This window comes from Branchiostoma floridae, chromosome 12, assembly GCF_000003815.2.
Source record: "Branchiostoma floridae strain S238N-H82 chromosome 12, Bfl_VNyyK, whole genome shotgun sequence".
NCBI lineage: Eukaryota > Metazoa > Chordata > Leptocardii > Amphioxiformes > Branchiostomatidae > Branchiostoma > Branchiostoma floridae.
This window is the reverse complement of record NC_049990.1, coordinates 20,382,245-20,405,830: the sequence shown is the minus strand read 5'-3', so window position 1 is coordinate 20,405,830 and position 23,586 is coordinate 20,382,245. Positions and strand designations below refer to the sequence as shown.

The window sequence follows — 23,586 nt, the reverse complement described above, 5'->3', positions numbered from 1 at the left end:
ACGCAAACTGGCCGGTTTTGGCACGAAATGGCGCTAGTTATTATCGAAAACCGATGACAACTCAAGGTTGAAAATGATGTGCTTGATATGGGCGGGTTTACGGAAAGGGTTGGGCTGTCTACCTGGGCTGTTTACCTGGGCTGACTATCACGGCAGGCTACTCAGATCTACGAAAGCCCATTGGTACAATAGCTGTTTTAGCAGTAAAAGCTGTTTGTGCTCAGTGAAGAAGCTGTGTGTGGAACTTTATATGAATGGGCTGTATGTGAAGGGGCAGTGTGTGAAGTAGCTATTTGTCAAGGAGCTGTGTTTGAAGGGGCGGTGTGTGTCCTTCACAAGTGAATTATCATTGCGTGCAAACATGCGGATTACCCCCAAGCTTACGTGAACAATGGGAAAGTGATAGTTTCCTCATTCAGAGTACAGTAAATTAGCTTTCTGTACAAGGTTTCGCAGTTTTGAAGGGAATATGACCTCAGATTGTTGATACCCTATAAAATAGACTAATAAGTTCATAACCATGCTATTTTAGAGTGACTAGATATGGTTGTTTTCAAAGAAGAATATTTTTATTGTGCTTTTTATTGTGCCTAACTCATAACCCCACCCCAGGGGACCTCCTGGTGGCCAGCATGCTGTTGTTTACAAACAGGAAGGTCTATTTCCTGGTGGTGATTCTTTTAATCAGCGGACCTTGCGCAGCTTGTTTTTGCACATTTCACAAACACAAACACAAACAATATGAAATAATGATACAAATATGCTAACAAGGTAGGCAATAAAATAGATACATTGCCATGGCGACGGTGGGTGTTATAGGGTTTTGTTACCAGTGCAAACAGGGTGTTTGTATTTCTTGGACTGGTGCGAAAAGAAACAGGTGAAAATAGAACTGGAAAGGGTTTCGTTGATGACGAAAAGGAGCCCTAATCAGGCGTGGTGTTTGTGGGCTTAGCGAGCGACTGAGTTGAGTAGAATTTATAGTCATATGTATCAAAAGTACAGAAGCAGGTATGCTTGATTACATAAAGAAGGATTTTAAAATGCCAGTGGGAGTTTTACATGGACTGTGTAATGTTGTTAGAATTTGGAGGAGGGGGCCCAAATATTCACGAGCTGAGCCATCAGATATTTTGCCCCCCCACCCCCCCCCTCCCTCTGAAAGTTCGATCATAGCATAACTATTTTGTGAATGGATAGGGGTCACAAAAAAGGTCAAGTTCGATAATAGACCTCATAGCGACTGGTTACGATACTGCAGCTGGGCTTCAAAGTTTGAAGTGAAAGATAGGAATATCGATGAATATCAATTATGCAAATATTGACCTTATTTGAATGATTAATGAGAATAAATTGTAACACTATGTTGGTAAATGATGAGAATTTTTGCCACCGCCAAAACCCCAGGTTAACCATTTTCGAACTTGACCTTCCTTTCTGTAACCGCTACACAACCACCAAATGATTCCAACACAAAGGGACCGTCCATTTCATATGAAGGTGAGGGGTCAGGAAGGGAGGGACAATTTTACATGTTGGGAAAGGTCGGGGTACATTCATTTGATGGTGTTCAGGTTCTGGTAAGGAAGGAAGTCCAATGGACCATCCATTTCACACACTTGAGGAGGTACGAGAGAGGGACCATTCATTTTCGTCAGTTGGAGGGTATGGGTGGAGGTAGGTATCATTTCACTTAAGGTTGAGGCTGTTGGAAGAGAAATAAAAACTACACCTGGTTTAAAACTGTTTATTCAATAACAAAGTGTACAGTATGTTGGTCAGGTCGTACTTGACATTTTCACACGTTGATCACAGAAATAGATTACAAGTACCCAAACGAAAGAAAATCTTTTGATCTTAGTTTTCTTGGACAAGATGACTTTCTATGACAAGGTGGACTACTAGAAAAGCCACAAAACACACGAAATATAAAGTGAGAACAAAAGACCTTCATGGACGGAATACAAGATAAGAAATACATCAATTTTTACTGTGTATACCTTTTTTGAAACAGCGACTACTGCCTACAGTCCAATCCAGACGCCATCAGAACACAGTACGGACAAATGTTTGACACTAGTACTGTAAAGGCAACAGTTCCTAACTGAGGAAGATGAGAAAAGACTACAAGTAGTTTTTATTTGCGCTGATAGAAAAACAAATCAATGTAAATTGTTCAGAGGAACCGGTGCTTACAGTACGCCATATACTATATAGACACCAGAGGACATTGTTGTCTACTAAAACAGAACAGTTGTTGTAAACATTCATAAGTTTGACATTGGTTCGTGGGTATCCTACGCCTCAGGTAGCCAAATTTCCAAATGGCGAACCTAAGAAGGAAAAATGGCTGCAAGAAACCTTCTACATAAATACCAGCATAGATAACTACTACATTGTAAAGCTCTTGTATACACGTTCTAGAAACGAAATATATGTCAGCTACATAAGTGATATGCACATACATACGTACAATAAATGATATCAAAAACATCTACTTATAGTCACATAGGACCTATGCAAAGGGCAAAAAAGCAGAACATCAATTCATTGTCAGCCACTCCTGTACTAGAATAGGATATGATCAATACATTTAGAGCAAAGCCAGGTGGTGCATATCTACCTTCCCAGCACAAAAAAGACCAGGCAAAAACGAAAATCTACCCAGCAATATTGCAAAGAATATACGTAACTCAGTAAACCGAACTTCGCGTATCTATAGAATATAAAATACTTGCTGGTTATAATCTATACAATTGTACACTTTGTATTCTGTGAAAGAACTTCATCTACAGGCTGCTGGGGGCATGACAGGAAGTAACTTGATTTGTGATTGTAGTTTCAGTTCTAGGTTCAACCTAGAAATGTCCCATCCCCTCTGTCTACCTGAAGCATTATCAGCGGAGAGAATCATGGTCTCTTGATAAGCGGCAAGGTGTTGAGTACATTTTGATGACACCCCGAGTAATGCTGCTGGTAGGAGGTTAGGACATTCTGAGAGCAGTGGCTACTTCTACACACAGCGCTTCAGCCTGTTTCTGTGGTATACAGGCCCGATGTATGGCCGATTCGGTTTCAGTGACCATATCAATTGCCGAGACTGCACTCGAAGTTACTGCAAAGTTCTGTCCTTCAGCGAACAGAGACTTCCCGGTTCTGTCAGCTCACAACAACTTGCACTCTTCAACCACCTGTCTTCCTTTCTGGCCCTGTGCCGTCGTCTTGGTTCGGGAGCCAAGATTACGACACAGGACATCTTATGTAATGGTCTACTAGTAGGTTCCCGGCCCTAGACCATCACACATGGCAGAAAAGGCGACAGGTGGTAGAAGAACCCAAGTCGTCATAAGCCAACAGATCCAGGAAACCCCTGCTCTCTAAAGGACTGAATTTCGCAGTAACTCCGAACACAATCCCAACCATTAACACAGTCACAGAAGCCAAACCAGCCACACACCGGGCCTGTACACCACAGAAACGGACTGAAGTCCCGTGTGCAAAAGAAGCCCCCACTCACAAAATGCCCTAACCACCTACCAACAACATCACTCAGGGTGTCAACAAAACACACTCAAGCACCCTACCACCAACCAAGAGACTGTGATGAGCCCTGCCGACAATGCCTCATGTAGACAAAGGGAATCTTAATATCAGCTAAAGGTATGAATGCAACATCACAGATCATTTACATCCTATCATGCCAATGTCAAGTCAATCCCAGCCCATTTCTGCAAGATGATTCCGTTTTAAACGATCAAACCCTAAGATATGTAAGAACCTAACAGTTTCAGGTCCTCTGGTATGGCGTACACACGAACACAGGTCCTCTGGTATAGCGTACACACGAACATCGGCCTTCTGGCTGTGGAGATGGCGTACTTGGTATTAGACAACCTCTCACCGGGATCAGTCCCACCATTTCAGCTGTAGTTGATTCTGGAAGATGCTGAGAGATTTCTCCTTCCCGGCGACTTCCCACTGAAAGGAAGTGAAATTAACAATCAATTAGGACGAGACAGACTAACGTCATTTTCATTTTATGTAATTAAAACATTAAAAGGGTCACAGGGACGCCTTTATGCCCCACCGGGAGTGGAAATGGTAACCAGTCATGCAGAGTTATGTGATAGAAGATTGAAATTGTAATCAGGGTCTGTATGAGGGGTTCCAAAACTGCTTTACTCTGAATTCAGAAAAAAACACCCTACGTGTTTGGCTTGGTGCCTCCTTGGCTTGGTGATGGACTGATGTCGAGAAACACCTTCAGTGACGCTGGTGCCTGGCACAGTGGCACCTCCCTTAGTGCGTCCAGACATTATTTTGCTGTGATTTCGGTAAGAGAAACAGACATTCATCAGCTGATTCACCACCGCTGCAACAACCAGCAAAGGCTCAACGACTGTCCATTGGTTGAATGTGACACACAATTAGAACATCCGATACTACAATATCAATATTTACCTTGTGAGGGTACCTTGCAGGATTCCTAGGTGAATTAGGCTCTGCTACCTGTCGTGTCACCCTCCAGTCACACGCAGTACTCCTTCTTCCCCCAGCATACAGGTCCAGTCGTGCTTCAGAACTGTTCACTGATTCTGCAGTCACGACTTCTGCTATCAGAGTTCCTACACAGAAATTGAAACTGTAGAATTAACGAATGTGTTCTTTTGACAAATACTGCTGTCCTGCAAATAAATATCTGATGATGACGAAATATTGCTAGTATTTTTCCACATGAATGCAGGCTTTTCAATGCCGTCATACTGAATAATTTGAATCCTCCGACGATCATGCTGACGGGTAATTGAATTAAGCAGTAGCATCTTCGTGTTGTTAACAGACGTACGCTGTAATCCAACATGGCGCAGATGACGTTATATGAAAAGCCTGTATACTTCCAACACATGCATAGCTTCTATACCTTGTCAAATGCCTGGGAAAGACCTAGTCGTCAGCCTGCTGTTTTGAACACCGCAGATCTCCTCAAAGATGAACCCGAAGATTCTCCCGACGTCTCCCGGAACGTGTCGTGAAGTACCCAAACCGGTAGATATTTTTTCCATACGGTGAGATTCCGAGAGAAGAGACGGGTTCGCGTCAGCTGTCTCGTACCGCTGCAACAAACGCAAACATGTTCAACGGCTGCCCAACGGTAAGTACTAGTGGAAATGTGGCACACAATTACAACTGTACACCTCTGATAAACAGCAATAATTGATAAAGTCCACCTACATAGAATAGCAGAGCTTGTCGTCTGTCTCGACGTATAAAACGATATATCCCCGGACGTTATCGTGAAACACCTGCAGTAAAGGTTGGCGTCTCTCGTCGGCAACCCTTGTATCCGTTGCCGTTTGTAGGTAGTTGTGCATACGGTGGTGCGAGACAAAGCGGTTACGGTCTCGCATGACTCAAGAATCGAATGACAATGCCGTGGTCTAGACAAGCTAACAAACGCGTGCCCAACACAGGTGAAAAAGATTACTGGTCTGTGATTGGTCAAGAAATTAATCAATTTTGTAGACTAGCGAATCGTACACCTGCCCCTGTCTTAATCTGCCGGAAACCCCGTCATCCATCTGAGGTGAAGGACTCACTTCGCAGCGTCCCAGCACAGAACAACATCGCGACCGCTTGAGACAACAGGTAAGTAAGTGCCTTATTGTGTTTAAATACGTGTTCTACGGTTATCATTAGTCCGATAATTAAATAATCCGTAACGTTAACATTCAATTCTTTTGTGACCATCAGAGAATGCAAAAAATTTACATGTAAGGCATCCTTGTGCCTTATTCCTTAGATGTTATTACGCCTCTAAATTATTCAACTTCTTGCTCAGTCCAGGATCTTAGTGGTGCCATCAAGCCCGGATCAACTGCAGCCGCAATGTTCAAGTTAAGTGCTTATGCGTCTTCTGGGGTTAAAATCGTAGCATCTTGCAGGTATGGACTGGGACTAACTTGTCATAGTAACGATAGAAAGTAAAGGAATTGAGTGTGTTTTGTTGACATACCGAGGGATGTTTCTGGTAGATATTCGGACGTGCATTTTGTAAATGGAGGCTCCTTTTGCAGTCAAGGCTTCAGTCCGTTTCCGCGATGTACGTGCCTGGTGTGTGGCTGATTTTGGTTTCTGTTGGTTTCTGTGGCTGTGTTGCCGGGAGTGTATTTGGTCAGTTATTGTACGTAAAATTCTGTTGTTTACAAAACAGGGTCTACCCTGGTTCACCATCTGTTGTAATTTCTGTTTTATGTCATGGTCAGTGGTTGTCGGGGACCTAGACCATTACATAATCTGCTTTGTGTCGCTCTCTTGGGTCCCGAACCAAGAGAACAACACAGGCCAGAAAGGACGACAGTTGGTTGAAGAACCTATTTGATATTAGAAGTTAATTCCTGTAGAAATACTCGACCTCTCGGCGTAGACACAGTCACAGAAACCGAATCAGCCATTCATCGGGCTTGTATACCGCAGAAACAGACTGAAACAGCCATAGCTCTCGAAATTTAAACTGAAACAAACGTCAACATTACTTGGGATTTCATTGAAGCACACTCAATCGTTACTACACATAAATTCATCCCACTGTTTCCATGTTAAATCTAGAACGGAAATTGTAATCACAAACCAAGTTAACTTTCTGTGCTTTAACTTAAGTCCAAGGTATATTTCCTATATTTCTGAGCCAAAATAATTCATTTTCGTTTTGTCTTTTCTACCGAGGATCATCGCACCGTAAAAAGAAATGTCCGGACGTGGAAAGGGAGGCGAGGACTGACGAAGGAAGGTACCGGACGTGACTGAATGGAGATTCAAAGTCTTCTAACACATATGACAAGGTATCGTACTGAATTCAGTCAAAGCACACAGTTTTTAATTGTAAGACAACAGTCTTTGTCCATGGATGACCATTTTCATTTGTGTTGGCAAGTTTAAGTTTACAGTTGCAGTAGAAAAGTCTTTTTTCTATTACTTACTTATCGACCCTGAATTGAATAAAGTATATGAATACCTTTGGTATTACGGTCTGACTGTTTGTGAGGTGGGAAACTTGGTCGTAGACATTGTTGTCTGCACTTGGTGTGTTTGTTACAGCGGTGTTGAGGCTAATCATGCATGGCTCTTTCTTTTACCGATTTGCGCCTTATTTACCACTAAAACAAGACGTTAAATCTGCACCTTATTCACTTTTTTTTGCTTCTAGGATCTTAGTGATGCCATCAAGCCCGGATCAACTGCAGCCGCAGTGTTCAAGTTAAGTACATAATATGTGTCTTCTGGGGTTAAAATCGTAACATCTTGCAGATATGGACTGGAACTAACTTTTCATAGCCACGATAGGAAGTAAATGACTTGAGTGTGTTTTGTTGACATACCGAGGGATGTTTCTGGTAGATATTCGGACGTGCATTTTGTAAATGGAGGCTCCTTTTGCAGTCAAGGCTTCACTGCCTTCAGTCCCTTTCCGCGATGTACGTGACTGGTGTGTGGCTGATTTTGGTTTCTGTTGGTTTCTGTGGCTGTGTTGCCGGGAGTGTATTTGGTCAGTTATTGTACGTAAAATTCTGTTGTTTACAAAACAGGGTCTACCCTGGTTCACCATCTGTTGTAATTTCTGTTTTATGTCATGGTCAGTGGTTGTCGGGAACCTAGACCATTACATAATCTGCTTTGTGTCGCTCTCTTGGGTCCCGAACCAAGAGAACAACCCAGGCCAGAAAGGACGACAGGTGGTTGAATAACATATTTGATATTAGTAGTTAATTCCTGTAGAAATACTCGACCTCTCGGTGTAGACACAGTCACAGAAACCGAAACAGCCATTCATCGGGCTTGTATACCGCAGAAACAGACTGAAACAGCCATAGCTCTCGAAATTTAAACTGAAACAAACGTCAACATTACTTGGGATTGTCTCCTGCATCCCCTCTGTTGTCAGTCAGAGAATGACTTCAGGTGTATCTGAGCTTGACACCCCCATGTGCCTCACTTGGTAGCTCCCAAAGTTCAAAGGTCACCGGTTACCCATGGTTCCTCGCGGCGCATGCGCACCAGTCTAATTTTTTGAGCGTTTCTGTCAACCCCCGGTGTTTCCAGCTCCTGAAAATGGGTTCTAAACGCGACAAGGAGCGTGTTAAGAACCGTACGCGGGCTTCTTCGAAGTCTTCAACTGCTGGGCGACACGCTAGAAGCGGCCGAGGAGGCTCGGAGCGGCGTTCCAGCGAGAGACGGCGCGAAGAAGACGGCGCTTCCCCGAGAAGCATGCGCCGACATGTGCGCCGGGGCGGGCGCCATGACAGTCGTCAGCCTTCTTCGTCACCTTCGATGCCGAGATTGAGCGCTGTTCGCGGTCTCTTGGTGGCTGCTGAAGTGCACCAACCGCCGAAGTCTCCCGCTCATGAAGAAGTAGAGCTGCCTTCTACCGTCGAAGTGAGCGAGGAGGAGAAGAATGGCGAAGAGAGCGACGGCGGCGGTGACGGAAAGCGTAGGAAGGATGGCAACAATAATGGCGACATCCCGTCAGAGCCGGAGCTGGTTGATGCTAGCGGCGTACGTATTACTGCCTTGGAGAATAATTTTTCATTACTTTCAGAGAAGCTAGATGGGCTCCAAGAGCTGATGATGTCGCAGTTTTCGCAGCCGAAGAAACGGCGGTCTTCGTCTCCAACGGGGTCTGCGCCGGGGAAGCGGCGGCGGCGACATGACCGGCGGTCCCCAGCTCGAGTCGAGACGGAGGAAGAAAGTGTGTCGGACGTCTCGGAGGGCGGGCAGTCGGCATGGAAGCCGTTCGACCCGACGAACAAGACCGTCAAGCACCCTTGGGTCGCTGACGACAACGTGTTGGAGGAGACGGAGAAATACTTCAAGCACAGCAAGCAGTGTCGCGGGGCTGATCTAGAGGCTTGGCAACAGAAGTACAACTTGCCAGACAACGCCCCATCAACGATGGTAGTACCGGCCTTCAACGAGAACGTGTCCAGGGCCGTTCTGGAGAATGACAAGAAACAAGGTGATGTGATTGTTTCTCACGATAAATCTCTCAAGTCGGTGCATACCAATCTAGTGCAAGTTGGAACTCCATTGATCAATCTCTGGCAGTTAATCCAGCGTTCCAGTAAGGATAGTTTTGAGGAACTGCAACTGGACATGATAGATTGTGTTGGCACAGCTCTGTTACTCCTGGGTTCAGCCCATTCTCATCTAGCTTTCACACGCCGTTCTTTTATTGCCGAGTCTTCTCAGAAGACCTTCAGGGATCTGTTCCGGACCCCGTCAGAGGACAACAACTTCCTGTTCCCGCCTGATCTGGGAACTAAGGCGAAGGATTTGTCTTCGGAGAGCAAGGTGCTCTCTGGCATGCTGACACAGGCAGAGAAGAAACAGACCAGCTCGAGACGAGGTGGTCGTCGTACCAACTACAGAACGGCAGGGGGCGGCAACAGAGGTTATCGCTACAACTACATGCCGAGGCCGAACTACAGTAGGCCAAACTACGGCGGGTCTCGCCAGTACTACAACAAGAGTTCGTCCCAGTCTTTTCAGAAGCAGGGGGACGGGAAGAAGTCAGACAAGTAGAAGTTTCATCCTTGACAAGAGAAGCACTTCGGCGTTCGACCGACCTTCAACCTGTACCCGACGACTCTCAGCTACTTCACGGGGGCAGGCTAGTCCACTTCCTGCAGCAGTGGAAGCAGGTGACTTCAGACCCCTGGATTCTACAATGCGTTACGGGGTACAGGTTGGAGTTTGCGACAACGCCGCCAGTACAACAGAGAATTCCACACTGCAGACCAAGAAGCCCAGAGCAGGTGGAAGTCCTCAGCGAGGAGGTAAGAACTCTACTTACCAAGGGTGCGATAGAGGAGGTTGTCTACAACCGCACCCAGTTTGTTTCAATTTTGTTCACAGTACCAAAGAAGACGGGAGGTTTGCGACCCGTTATCAACCTCAAGCCACTAAACAAGTTTCTACAGGTTCGACGCTTCAAGATGGAGAGTCTAGCCGTTCTGAAAGATCTCATCCAGCCAGGGGATTATATGGGAAAGATCGACCTGAGAGATGCGTATTTCACCATCCCAGTAGACATGGGCAGCCGCAGATTCCTGACGTTCCAGTGGCGAGGTCGTCTGTACCAGTTCCGCTGCGTCCCGTTTGGGATGTCGAGCGCCCCAAGAGTGTTCACGAAGGTACTGAAGGTGCCCATCGCACTTCTGAGAAGACGTGGTTTCCGTCTGATCGTCTACCTGGACGACATCCTGATGTTTGGCCGATCCAGAGAAGAGTGCAGAGAAGCACTGATGGCAGCACTGGAAGTACTGTCACAGCTAGGCTTCGTTCCGAACAGAGAGAAGTCAGTGTTGGAGCCAACACAACGCATCACCTTCCTAGGGTCAGGCGTAGATTCGTCACGAATGGTAACTTTTCTTCCCGACAGCAAGTTGCGGGAGTTACAACAGCTGGCGGACACTACCCTGTCTGCAGTCGTGCCCGTCTCAGCGAGAGAGTTGGCGAGTCTGATAGGGAAGCTGCAAGCCACAACAGGGTCAGTTTGGCACGCTCCACTTCACTTCAGAAGTCTTCAACGCCTGCTCATCACAGTTCTCCGAGTGACAAGAGGAGACTGGGGGCATCCAGTGCCGCTGACAGAGGCAGCGCGAGAAGACTTAAGGTGGTGGAGAGACCTTCTTCCAGACCACAACAGCCGTCCAATCCTTTTGCCCACAGCGGACATGGTTGTGGAGACAGATGCGTCTACTGTCGGATGGGGCGGATTCTGCAACGGCATCCACACAGGAGGTCGCTGGTCTGCAGAGGAGAAGACAGCACACATAAACGTGTTGGAACTGCAGGCTGCATCCATGGCAGTTCAGGCTTTCTGCAGAGACATGGAAAGCGGACACATCAGAGTTCGCTCCGACAACTCTACGGTGGTGGCATATCTAAATCATCTGGGAGGCACAAGGTCTCTAGACTTGCTGAACGTGACCTTGGATCTGTGGCAGTGGTGCACAGACAGGAACCTGTCCATTTCAGCAGTGCACATCCCAGGCAAGGAGAATGTGCGAGCGGACTTCAGTTCTCGACATTTCTTCGTGGCCACAGAATGGACTCTGGACCGGCATACGTTCCTGAGTCTGCAGGCGAAGTTTCCACTACTCTCCAAGGGGGTGGATCTGTTCGCGTCCCGAACCAACCGTCAGCTACCTCAGTACGTTTCCTGGCACCCAGAGCCAGAAGCAGTGGGGACGGACGCCTTCACGGTGAGCTGGAGCAGGTGGGAACTGCCGTATGCCTTCCCTCCTTTCCTTCTGGTCGCACGGACACTCAGGAAAGTCCAGTTAGACGAGGCTCATCTGCTTCTCATAGCTCCGGTGTGGGAAACAGCTTGCTGGTATCCAGTTCTTCTAGAGATGTTGGTCGAGGAACCAGTTCTGTTACCTCGTCACAAGCACCTTCTCACGCAGCCGGAGTCCGGCAGAGCGCACCCAGAGGGGGACAAGCTTCGTCTAGCCGCATGGCATGTTTGCGGAGACAACATTCTGAGTACGGCATTTCGCCGGGAGTCAGTAAGATATTACTGGCCTCCTGGAGACCAGGCACACAGAAGCTCTACACAGCAGCCTGGGAAAAGTGGAACAGCTGGTGTAGTGAAAGGAACATTGATCCGGTTTCAGCACCTGTGAGTGAAGTTCTAGATTTTTTGCTGTCCTTATTTGACAAGGGTCTACAATATAGGACCTTGAATGTTTATAGGTCCGCCATTTCAACAACTCACCTTCCGGTGGAAGGTCTACCTTTAGGTTCTCATGCTTTAGTGAAAAGATTCATGAAAGGAGTGTTTGAACTACGACCAGCCTTACCGAAGTATCAGTATACTTGGGACGTGAGTAGAGTTCTAAGTTTATTAAAGTCCTGGTCACCGGCAAGAACTTTGTCGCTCAAGCAACTTACTTTGAAATTGGTTATGCTGATAGCATTGGTGTCTGCAGGCAGGGAACAATCTCTCTCCTTGCTGGATGTTAGATACAAGAAGAAGACCTCGGATGGAGTATGTTTCACCATTAACAGGTTATCAAAGACTTCCAGGCCTGGCAGAGTGACACATGATATTGTTTTACCTAGTTTTCCACGGGACAAGAGAATTTGTCCTGTCTTCTATTTGAAGGAATATGTTTCTAGAACTAGAAGTTTTCGTTTGTGTGACAGTTTTTTGTTTCGGGCAATGGTGGAACCTCATCAAGCGGTTGGCTCTACCACCATTGCCCGGTGGCTAAAGTTAGTCCTCCAGGAGGCAGGGGTGGACACTAACAAGTTTACGGGCCACTCAACAAGGAGTGCAGCTGTCTCAGCTGCGGCATTAAGGGGAGTTTCAGCCAAGGACATAATGAAAATGGCAAACTGGTCTACTTCATCTACGTTCGAGAAGTTCTACAGGAAACCTGTCAAGTCTTGCAACTTTGGCCGTAAGATCCTGGCCTCAGGCTACGAAGTCACCTGAAGTCATTCTCTGACTGACAACAGAGGGGATGCAGGAGACAATTACAAATTGTACTAACCTGTGCAGGACAGGTGTAATTGTCCTTGCATCCCTCGTTGTCAGGCAGACGCCCACCCGGAGAGAGGCGGAATTCTACATGTTCCTGTGAAGTCCCTCCCAACACTACTTCGGCCAGGAGTTCTGCAAACAGTAGACTGGTGCGCATGCGCCGCGAGGAACCATGGGTAACCGGTGACCTTTGAACTTTGGGAGCTACCAAGTGAGGCACATGGGGGTGTCAAGCTCAGATACACCTGAAGTCATTCTCTGCCTGACAACGAGGGATGCAAGGACAATTACACCTGTCCTGCACAGGTTAGTACAATTTGTAATTTCATTGAAGCACACTCAATCGTTACTACACATAAATTCATCCCACTGTTTCCATGTTAAATCTAGAACGGAAATTTTAATCACAAACCAAGTTAACTTTCTGTGCTTTAACTTAAGTCTAAGGTATATTTCCTATATTTCTGAGCCGAAATAATTCATTTTCGTTTTGTCTTTTCTACCGAGGATCATCGCACCGTAAGAAGAAATGTCCGGACGTGGAAAGGGAGGCGAGGACTGACGATGGAAGGTACCGGACGTGACTGAATGGAGATTCACAGTCTTCTAACACATATGACAAGGTATCGTACTGAATTCAGTCAAAGCACACAGTTTTTAATTGTAAGATAACATTCTTTGTCCATGGATGACCATTTTCATTTGTGTTGGCAAGTTTAAGTTTACAGTTGCAGTAGAAAAGTCTTTTTTCTATTACTTACCTATCGACCCTGAATTGAAGTATATGAATACCTTTGGTATTACGGTCTGACTGTTTGTGAGGTGGGAAACTTGGTCGTAGACATTGTTGGCTGCACTTGGTGTGTTTGTTACAGCGGTGTTGAGGCTAATCATGCATGGCTCTTTCTTTTACCGATTTGCGCCTTATTTACCACTAAAACAAGACGTTAAATCTGCACCTTATTCACTTTTTTTTGCTTCTAGGATCTTAGTGATGCCATCAAGCCCGGATCAACTGCAGCCGCAGTGTTCAAGTTAAGTACATAATATGTGTCTTCTGGGGTTAAAATCGTAACATCTTGCAGATATGGACTGGAACTAACTTGTCATAGCCACGATAGGAAGTAAATGACTTGAGTGTGTTTTGTTGACATACCGAGGGATGTTTCTGGTAGATATTCGGACGTGCATTCTGTAAATGGAGGCTCCTTTTGCAGTCAAGGCTTCAGTCCGTTAAGTCTAAGGTATATTTCCTATATTTCTGAGCCAAAATAATTCATTTTCGTTTTGTCTTTTCTACCGAGGATCATCGCACCGTAAGAAGAAATGTCCGGACGTGGAAAGGGAGGCGAGGACTGACGAAGGAAGGTACCGGACGTGACCGAATGGAGATATACAGTCTTCCAACATATATGACAAGGTATCGTACCGTATTGTGTGATTTAAGCACACAGTTTTTAATTGTAAGACAACAGTCTTTGTCCATGGATGACTTTTTATTTATGTAGGCAAGTTTAAGTTAACAGTTTCAATTTCGATTTTGGTACCTAAACAATTATACACTCAGTAGAAAAGTCTTTTTCTATTAATTATTCATCTGACTCTGAATTGAATGAAGTATATGAATACCTTTGTATTGCGGTTTGACTGTTTGTGAAATGGAAAACTTGGTCGGAAACATTGTTATCTGTACCTTGTGTATTTGTTGCATGCAGCGGTGTTGAGGCAAATCATGCATGACTGTTTCTTTAACCGATTTGTTAGAAACGCCTGCACGCCGTAAGAGTGGAAAGGAGCTGGGGAATTGATCTGTCAATCGCCTGCCACTGAAAGCGCTTCGGGACAACATCCAGTGCATCACCGAGCCAAGGAGGCGTTCAGTCTTTCCAAGACATATGACAAGGTGCTGTGCTGTACTGTATTGTGTGAAAGCAGTAATAGGATAGCAATCTTTAGCTGATAAGTTCAATGCCTGAACCTGAACAATGCTTAGTAGAGTTTTCTTTTCAAAATTAGGGCTTATGTGTGGACAGCTAAGCTGTTAGGCAGCTGATGCGTGCATAGGTCCTGGCCCTGATTTTGAACCTGTTCGCAAGTATTGGAGGAAGGAAGCAAACAAGAAGACTGTTAACTGGGTTAACACAACTGTGAGTATCCTGTACAACTCACACCGCGAATACAGAATGTCACTGATGTTGAACAGCCAACTTAGATCAGATAAGATCAGTAACCTATGATTTTACCAGTTCACGTTACATTTTTACGCCACAGAAACCAAATCAGTCACACATCGGGCCTGTATGATTTCTGCCACCATTTCCGCTCCTGGCAAGCCAAACTTGAGCCAAATTTCATAATGTTTTGATTCCAAAACAGCAAAATATTATTGGTCTATCTCATCATAATTGTTTTCAATTTCACTTTCTTGCAGATACAACAAGTTTGGAATGAGACATCTCCGAGCAGCTTCCAGTATCTTATTGGTGCCATCAAGCCCGGATCATCTGCAGCTGCAATGCTCATGTTTGGACTTATCCTGGTGAGAGGCCGCCTGATGCCATCTCCACGGTGATGTCCAGAAATATGCACTCAGGACTTCAGCCCGCTTCTGTGATGTACAGGCCCGATGTGTGACTGATTTGGTTTCTGTGGCTGTGTCGATGGCCCTGATCGTATTCAACCAGTTCCTGTAAATTCTGTTCTTTATAAAACAGGAACTTAAATTTCCTGGTTAATCATTATCTCTTTTAATTTCTGTTTTATGTCGTGGTCAGTGGTTGTCGGGAACCTGGACCATTACATAATCTGCCTTGTGTCGCTATCTTGGATCCCGAACCAAGAGAACAACACAGGCCAGAAAGGACGACAGGTGCTTAAAAAGCCTATTTTATATTTGGTCCTTTAGAAACACTCGACTTCTTGGTATCAACACAATCACAGAAACTTAATCAATCCAAACAGAATGCAATGTGTGCCATCCTACAGCCATCATCTATATCACGATGCTAGATACATGTAATAAGCTTGATCGAGTAAAGTTGGAGTCTGATTTCATTTTGGTCTCGTCTTGCGTTTTGGATATGTAGTGCTGTTTATTCGCCTTTTGTAAGCAGCCTTTGTTTTGAATGTATTAATCACATCATACCATTCTAGTACAGCGGTGGCTAAACTGATATGATTTTGTTTTGTTTTGTTCTCACTAAGACTTTGCTTTGTGCATTTTACTTGTATTTTTGTACATAAGTGGTCTACAGGTTAGTTAAGTAAATGCCATTATTGTCCGTTTATTGTGTATAGGTTGTTTGTAGCCTTTGAAACCAGTCCTTTGGAAATTTCCTTACTTAAGGCTTAGGCTGACGCTTACACTAACAGAAACACACGCACGCACACACACACACACACACACACACACACACACACACACACACAAAATAGATGTTAAGTTTTAGTTCAATTTATCTAGTTTTAGTGCCAGAGCAATTTTTGTGTGTGGATTTGAGAGATGTACATATTTGTACACTTTGCATTCATCTATTGCTTCCAAATAAACAGTTTGAAATCAGTTCTGTAGTAACTGTTTTATTGCTTTCCCCTTTTATACCCTTACGCCCATGTGGTCCCTCCATCCCTAGACTCTTAACCCCATGTGTGAAATGGTTGGTCCCCCTCCATTCCAATAGCATTTAACCCAATGACTCTTTTCCAGATCCTTAACCCCATGTGAAATGGATGATCCCGTCCCAGATCCTTGGTCCTTTTCTATATTCTTTACCCCTGTTAAATGGACGCCCCCGTTCCCAGAGTCCCATATGAAATGACGGGTCCTTCCCTAGCCAAACCCTTAAACCTTGAAAATGGATAGTCCCCTTTTCCCAGAGACCCTAATGGTTTTTGAGGAAGCTATTTGGACATTCAGGTCCCATGATGACCCGGGACAGCCTGAGGCTTCAGCCTCTCCTACAGCCAAAGTCAAAAGTCAAAGTTCCTTCCCGCGCCTGATGGCGCATAGGGCGGCGCCCATCTCCGTTTCAGTAGCCCTTGGGCCACACAACGCAATCACTACAGCAGGGGGCTAGTCCACTGGTAGTGGTGTGTGTTCAACTTCCATACTCTTTCCCGAATGCTGAGTGCTAAGCAGAGAAAGAAGCATGTACCATTTTTAAAGTCTTTGGTATGACTCGGCCGGGGATCGAACTCACGACCTACCGAATGCAAGGCGAACACTCTACCCACTAGGCCATTGCACCGGTATTACTAGCACAGGCATGGTAAAATATAAAACTGTAATATGTACGTGTTTCTGTGAGTACTGGTAGGTAAGACTGGGCTATAGTAAATAAATAGTAGGCTCATCTGTGCATGTGCTTAGCCTCATGCTAAGATATATAGATTCAGATAATATTTGCTTTATTGCAAATTCGTGTCCAAGGGCTAATTGCAGGTGACAAAGAAAAATTACAATGTTAGATAGTGTATACTAGTAGTAATCAACTACTCTGGTTCAGTTCAGTTCATCCATCTGGTGACGCTCCCTCCAGATGACTCTGTTGCAGGATGTAGCTTATTGGGTTTGACTTTCGTTTCTGAGACAGTTCAGATATAAATGCGAATTGCCCTAATGTCCATTTTCAATTACCCCTAGAAGATACTGCTTCATTTTTATCTTTCATATGGTCTTGTACAGTTAGATCAAATGGTATAAGTTTAGGCAGACCGACATCTCCATCTTTCTTGAATAGCTCTTCCCAGAACACCATTCTACAGCTGTTATGTAGCAAGCAGCTGTTCTACAAAGTCTCACTCACCTGTTGCTGAAGCTAATCCTGCTGACCTGTTGTATGTCCACATGTACAGGTGAACTGCCACCTCTACAGCTTCCCCACGCTCCTCTCAGAAACTACATCATGCCAGGCCTGGGGGGGGGGGGGGGGGGGCGCAAGCAGTTTGAGGCCATCCTGGCGCGGTCTCGCAGCCTGCCCGGCTCCGCAGACGTGATGGGGCGAGGTGACATGCTCGCGCAGAAAACCGAGATCATTGCAGAGTTGGCCAAGAAGAGCCTGAGTGACCTCCAGGCTCCCATTAGGTATGTCTGACTGGTTAGAATAATCCAGTTTGAGGAGAGACTAAGGAACGACTAATATCTTAGCATGAAAGTTCATCTGTGTTGTTAAATGACATTATGTCATACCTGTGACGCGAAAACGCTCGATACGGGTGTTCCGGTGTGACAGCGTTCTCGCCCCCCCGGTGATCTCGCCCCCCCCGGGGGCGAAATCACTAGCGATCTCGCCCCCCCCCGGGGCGAAATCACTAGCGATCTCGTCCTCCCCGGTTAGTGATCTCGCCCCCCTACCTCGCCCCCCTTTAGCGATTTCGCCCCCCCCCAAAAAAATACGGGTTTACATGATATTTTAGAAGTTGATTGGTATAAATCACACAATGCAGTTTCAGAATGATATAAGTACACGAGTTTGATACATAACTCCATCCATAGGATCAATATTAACGTAAGTACATGGCAATAAGATAGTTGAACTTGTTTCAGACAAGGAGGGTTGGGTCCCTTGTATTCGCTTTATTGCATGTACCTGAGTCTCGACATGAGATATATTTCATTTTATTCACCTGTCCTCAAGCAACCTATATATGTCCAATATGAAGTCTCTATTATGAATTGACCACAAAAGAGCTATGTCATGTCTGTATTGATTATGCAGATAAGGTATTCATTAGAATAATGCACATTTTGGTGTATGCACCCGGCCAAGGGGTATCTTCACCTTCAATATGACTGTTTTTCTAGTATTTACAAACTGGTACGTTATATGCACCTACCCTATGGATATCTTCACCTCCAATATGACTGTTTTTCTAGTTTTTGTAGCATTTAGCAACAGGTATGTGAACTTGTGCGTAGATAGTGTTTATAATGAGAAACTATTATTCAATTGTGTTTTTCTTAGTGCTTTGGAAATGTTTTCTGCACAAGAAAGAAAATACTGTGACAAATTGAAAACATATAGCTGACGTATTCCGTACCATGACGGTGTTGATTTATACGTTCACAATAGCATTGTTTTCTATGCCACCTCTGGGTGGGGTCTGCTGCTCTTAAGACCCCTTCAGCTGCAAAAAAAAATGTCCTTTCAATGTAGTGTTTGCACCAAACAAGCTATGACGTCTTACGGTAATAAGGTGCCATATAGGTACCAGGTAACACACCAACTATGTTACTCCCAGGTGCAGTATAGTACCAGGTAGCGCACCTAATATGTAGTAACCAGCTGCTCTTAAGACCCCTCCGAGGAATACTAGTAATGTTCTGGGGGGGGGGGGCGAGATCGCTGTCACACCGGTACCCACCCCTATCGCACACGGTGCACTAATATTCCTGAAAGAAAACACAACGCCGCCACAGGGTAATAAAGGCGTCAGCAATGAACAATAAACGTATGTAAATATCTGATTCATATGCATTGTATAGCGCTTGTAATTCCTGACTTTATCTTTCCTTCTACATAATCCATGCTGTCAAAATGCTGTAATATTTTTGAGTTCCTCATAGCTTTGACGGAACATTACCAAATTGTTTCAATTGACGTGCTGTCGCTAACCGAAAGGCATACTGTCATATTGGATATTTCGCAGCGATTTCTACATTGCTGCAGAAGATTTTGCAATAATATCTATTGTTATAATTAGAATCTAACCTTCTTGTACACGTCTACAGGGGATATTATAACTACTATATGAAGCCGTACTGTCGTATCGGCCCGTACTTAGTAGGAATTGCTGTTGGCTGGCTGCTGGTTAAGATGAAAAGGAAACAGACAAGGAGCATGGTGAGTCAAGCACATGTTTGTGCAATTATTTGCAGAAATTGTCTCTACCCAAAAAACACTCGTCCAAAGTATGAATTACGTGCATGTGACCCTGATTTGCCCGACTCATGTCTAATGATGTTCACCTTTACTAGTTTAGCCCCGTAATGGCTCAAGTATAACATTCCCATTATTTAGGTCTCGGATGATTTTGGCGCAATACGTCACAAATAGGTTTTCTTAACTGGTGGAGAACAAAATAAAAAGTTGAGATTGATACATTTCGCACGACCATACAGACTTCTCAGCTGTGCACAATCATAGTCACTCAGCGTAGGGTTCAGATGTATACAAAAACAAAACAAAAAAGGGCACATACTTCAGATTCGCACCATAGAGTCTTACATGTTCCGGAGGACACTGAAGTACTAGTAACAAACGTGCGCACGAATATTTTTGGCGACGCCTCATGGGCGAGCCCAACAGTATAGTGTGCGTCCGATTGGCAAGAATTCCCAGAACTGTACAGGAATTTCTGGAATTTTTTTCCACGCGTGCGTAGTTGCATCATACGGGGCTGAACCATTATGTCCAACGGCAAGAAATGAAATGGCAGAGGTGAACAACTATGACAAATGTACATCAAGATTGGCTATGTTTGCTTCTGTTTCTAACGACTGTTTTTCACCAGACCGTCCGCCTGCTGATGACTATTGGTTGGCTCGTTGCTGCTGCCTCTGCCATGGCTGTGTTGTATGCTACGTACGGCAAGTACCACGGAACAACTCTCCAGACGGAAGCCGAGAACGTACTGTACCTGACTATCCACCGTACCGTCTGGGCCATGGCGCTTGGCTGGGTGGTTGTCGCATGTCATCATGGATACGGAGGTACAGACATAGGTTGATTCCTGCCTGCATTAGCCGTGTACCAAGGGACCATTGTACCATTGAATCACAAAATCGATGTACTGTAAATGTATTTAAGTTTGCGGAGATTTAATTTCGCGCTAGCGGGAAACTGGACTTTTCGCGGTAGCACCATGCACTGTAGTCTCTTACTGTTATGAAAAAATGTTCGCGGTGGTTTTAAATTCGCGGTGAAGCGGCCGCCGCGAAAACCGCGAACATTAAACCACCGCGAAAGTTTATTTTCAAATAAATTTTAATTGGTAGATGGAACTACAAGTCAATGTATGGATCTTGAATGATTCCACCTTTAGTGCGAACGCTGTTTCAGTTATGGCATTTGATTTCGTCTTTTCTGAAGTAGTATTGCCGAGTAGTGTTTGCTTTATGTAAATCATGATCATTCGTACAAGAAATGTAAGTATACGATCCCTTGGACTGGACTAGTATTTTCTATTGACCGCTGAGATGTACTTTGGTCACTACAGGAGTGGTGGACATCATCCTCTCCTGGGACGCCTGGGTGCCCCTGAGCCGACTGACCTACTGTGCCTACCTCATACATATTCAGGTGGTGATAGCAGTTTACATCAGTATGGAGGTGCCCATCCACTACACCACATTCACTATGGTACGTCAATGTACTATTTGCGTTATAATTCAAATTGCTAGGACGCGCTTGCCTGTACATTATGCTATGTACATGTATGTGGTGCTGATTTAGGCGCCTAGCGTCTTTTTTTTAACTATAGCTATAAAGCTATAAAGGATGGTTGACGGAACGTCATGATTTTTTTGGTACGCAGAAAGCTGAAAGTAATTAGTTGCATAATCAAATATAAATCATCTAGACCATGTGTTAATTTGCATAATTACCGAGGGATCGTTTCAAATCCGCTGCATTCCATAACAGGACGCTCAAACACTTTAAATATTGAACTGAGGAAAATTGATAGATACCTATTATTCAAATAACCTTGTTTGCATTTTTTTAGAACATACTATAATTTTACATAGTGTTTATTAGCTGCATAGCACTATAAAATCACAACTACACAATGTCTTGAACACCAAATGTCAAAACCGCTTCAGTACCTTAGAGAGCCACTAGGGGGCCATTATCGAACTTGTCCTCCATTTTCTTGATCCCCACTCACCGTCCAAATATCATAAGGATCCATCTAAACTCTTCTCGAGTTATGCTGTTCACAGGACAGATACACACACACACAGAGCCGGACAAACAAACGGCACTGATATCCTTCTTAATCACCAGGTGCATTTTGCCAGCCAGTAGGTACACAAATTATGAGTAATGATGCTGATTAACGTGGTCGAGGCACCTCCTCGAGCACGGGACCCCCGTTTTACGTTCCTCCCGGAAGACGATTTCGTGGAAAGCTTCGTGAGGCTACAGCAATCCGGTCGTCCTTGGTTGGTCCCCCATCCAAGCACTGTCCGGACCGTCGCGTTGCTTAACTTCTAGATCGAGCGATCGGGTGTACCAACGCGCCACGCGGCCATGGCGAAGTTACATAGACCTTCAGGTTTTTATTGTTTCACAAGAAATGGTCTATCACACAAACAAGTAGGACTTGGATATCACACAGCATGCCCCATTGCAAACTTTAGTCTCTTCTTTCGTTACCATCGGTTTGCTGACTTTCAACGTCTGTTTGAACTTTTTTTTTAGATCTACTTCTTCTTGGGACACGTGGCTCTATCCTACGGTTTAGCCTTCCTGGTGTCTGTGGCAGTGGAAGTGCCATTGCTGGGATTGGAGAAAGTTATCTTCAACAAATAAGACAGAACTTTAGTATACTCCATTATATGCATCCTTTCAGCACCAAGGACAGTCAGTCTATCCTTATCTCCCTTCGTAACATCGACTATCATAATTCCACCAGGTGCCATAATACCGCCACCTCAAAAAATGTTAGTATAGAGGTCTTCCCAAGATTGTCTTGAACACCGAATGTTAGTATAATCCTAAGTATAATACAATTCAGATATTTAGGTGTTGGAGACAATCTTCAGAAGGCCTCTATAACAACGTCTTTTGAGGTGGCGGTATAATGGCACCTGGTGGAATTATGAGAATGTACGAGGGGCGTTCAAGAAGTAATCCACCTGATCCACTTCCAGTTGTCTGATCTAGATGAAATTTTGCATATGTAATGATTCATATCTCTATGGGTTATGTTGCAAAAAACAGCTCTGAACTAATTTTGGTTTTTTATTTAAAGGTGTTTGAACTGAGTCAGGTGTGAAATGGACCAGGTGTGAAATGGAGCCAGTTGAGTGTCGCGCAGTGATCCGGTTTTTGTATTTGAAAGGACGCATACCAAATGAGACTTTTGATGAAATAAAAGAAACTTATGGTGATGATTCCCCATCATATGACCTTGTAAAACGCTGGCATTGTGAATTCAAACATGGCCGGAAGTCTGTGGAAACAGCTCCCAGACCTGGTCGTCCCTCTTCTGCCATTGATGAGGCATCTGTTGCAGGACCAACCTGGGGCGTCCTACAAAAACGGTGTCCAGAGCTGCATCAAACGATGGTAGAAATGCATAACTCTGGGTGATTCCTATGAAGAGAAAGACTAATAACTGCACCAAGTTTCATTAATCTCCTCCTTTGGGAAATGGGTCAGGTGGATTACTTATTGAACGCCCCTCGTATGTTATATCTGATGGTGTGATTGTACTTCACAAGGATTTGACATGAGGTGTTACAGTATTTCTCACAATCTATGCGAATTTTGACATCATTTTTATACTTTGTAACTATTTCTATTCCTATGTTTCTACGTTAATGTTAGATGTTAAAATGAGAACCCTATCATTTACCACAGTATCATCACAGATGTATCCTATCAATGGATGATTATTATGTTATGATGTGGTCCATTTGCCCGAAATAAACAATTTCATATAACTTTGATTTCTTATATAACATAGCAGTTTGTATCTTATTATGAAAGTTCTTATTCTCTAAATTAATATCAATCTACGTTCCAATTTATCTTAAGTGTATGTTACATATGACAGAATATGTTATTTATTCCAAGTATACTATCAGGACGCCCGGGTGAAGAATAAGAAAATATCAACACCCTAGACCACTAAAGGCGAAGCATCCAAACTACACAGCTCCCTCTGGCAGAACGTAAAGAAACTGCAGCACACTTGAACTCGCGCGCGCGCGCGAGGGCGCACACACACACACACACACACACACACACACACACAAACACAAACACACACACAAACACAAGCACACACACACACACACACGCAAACACAAG

The 23,586-nt window shown here is 44.6% G+C and overlaps 1 protein-coding gene and 2 long non-coding RNA genes across 3 annotated transcripts; 2 read left to right on the top strand and 1 right to left on the bottom strand.

Moving 5' to 3' along the window:
• Positions 1-2,832: 2,832 nt before the first annotated feature.
• Positions 2,833-5,450, bottom strand: LOC118428184. The gene is made up of 5 exons (XR_004832620.1): positions 5,233-5,450; positions 4,922-5,114; positions 4,462-4,625; positions 4,209-4,323; positions 2,833-3,978 (listed from the first exon to the last, which is right to left on the bottom strand). It is a non-coding gene; the product is annotated as an uncharacterized LOC118428184 (long non-coding RNA).
• Positions 5,451-12,869: 7,419 nt separating this feature from the next.
• On the top strand, positions 12,870-16,588 carry LOC118427564. The gene is made up of 3 exons (XR_004832534.1): positions 12,870-13,170; positions 14,312-14,694; positions 14,979-16,588. It is a non-coding gene; the product is annotated as an uncharacterized LOC118427564 (long non-coding RNA).
• Positions 16,589-17,451: 863 nt separating this feature from the next.
• On the top strand, positions 17,452-22,080 carry LOC118427174 (nose resistant to fluoxetine protein 6-like). The gene is made up of 5 exons (XM_035836811.1): positions 17,452-17,630; positions 19,278-19,389; positions 20,060-20,258; positions 20,765-20,907; positions 21,970-22,080. Exons 1-5 carry the CDS (start codon positions 17,452-17,454, stop codon positions 22,078-22,080), a joined length of 744 nt encoding a protein of 247 aa, XP_035692704.1.
• Positions 22,081-23,586: the final 1,506 nt, after the last annotated feature.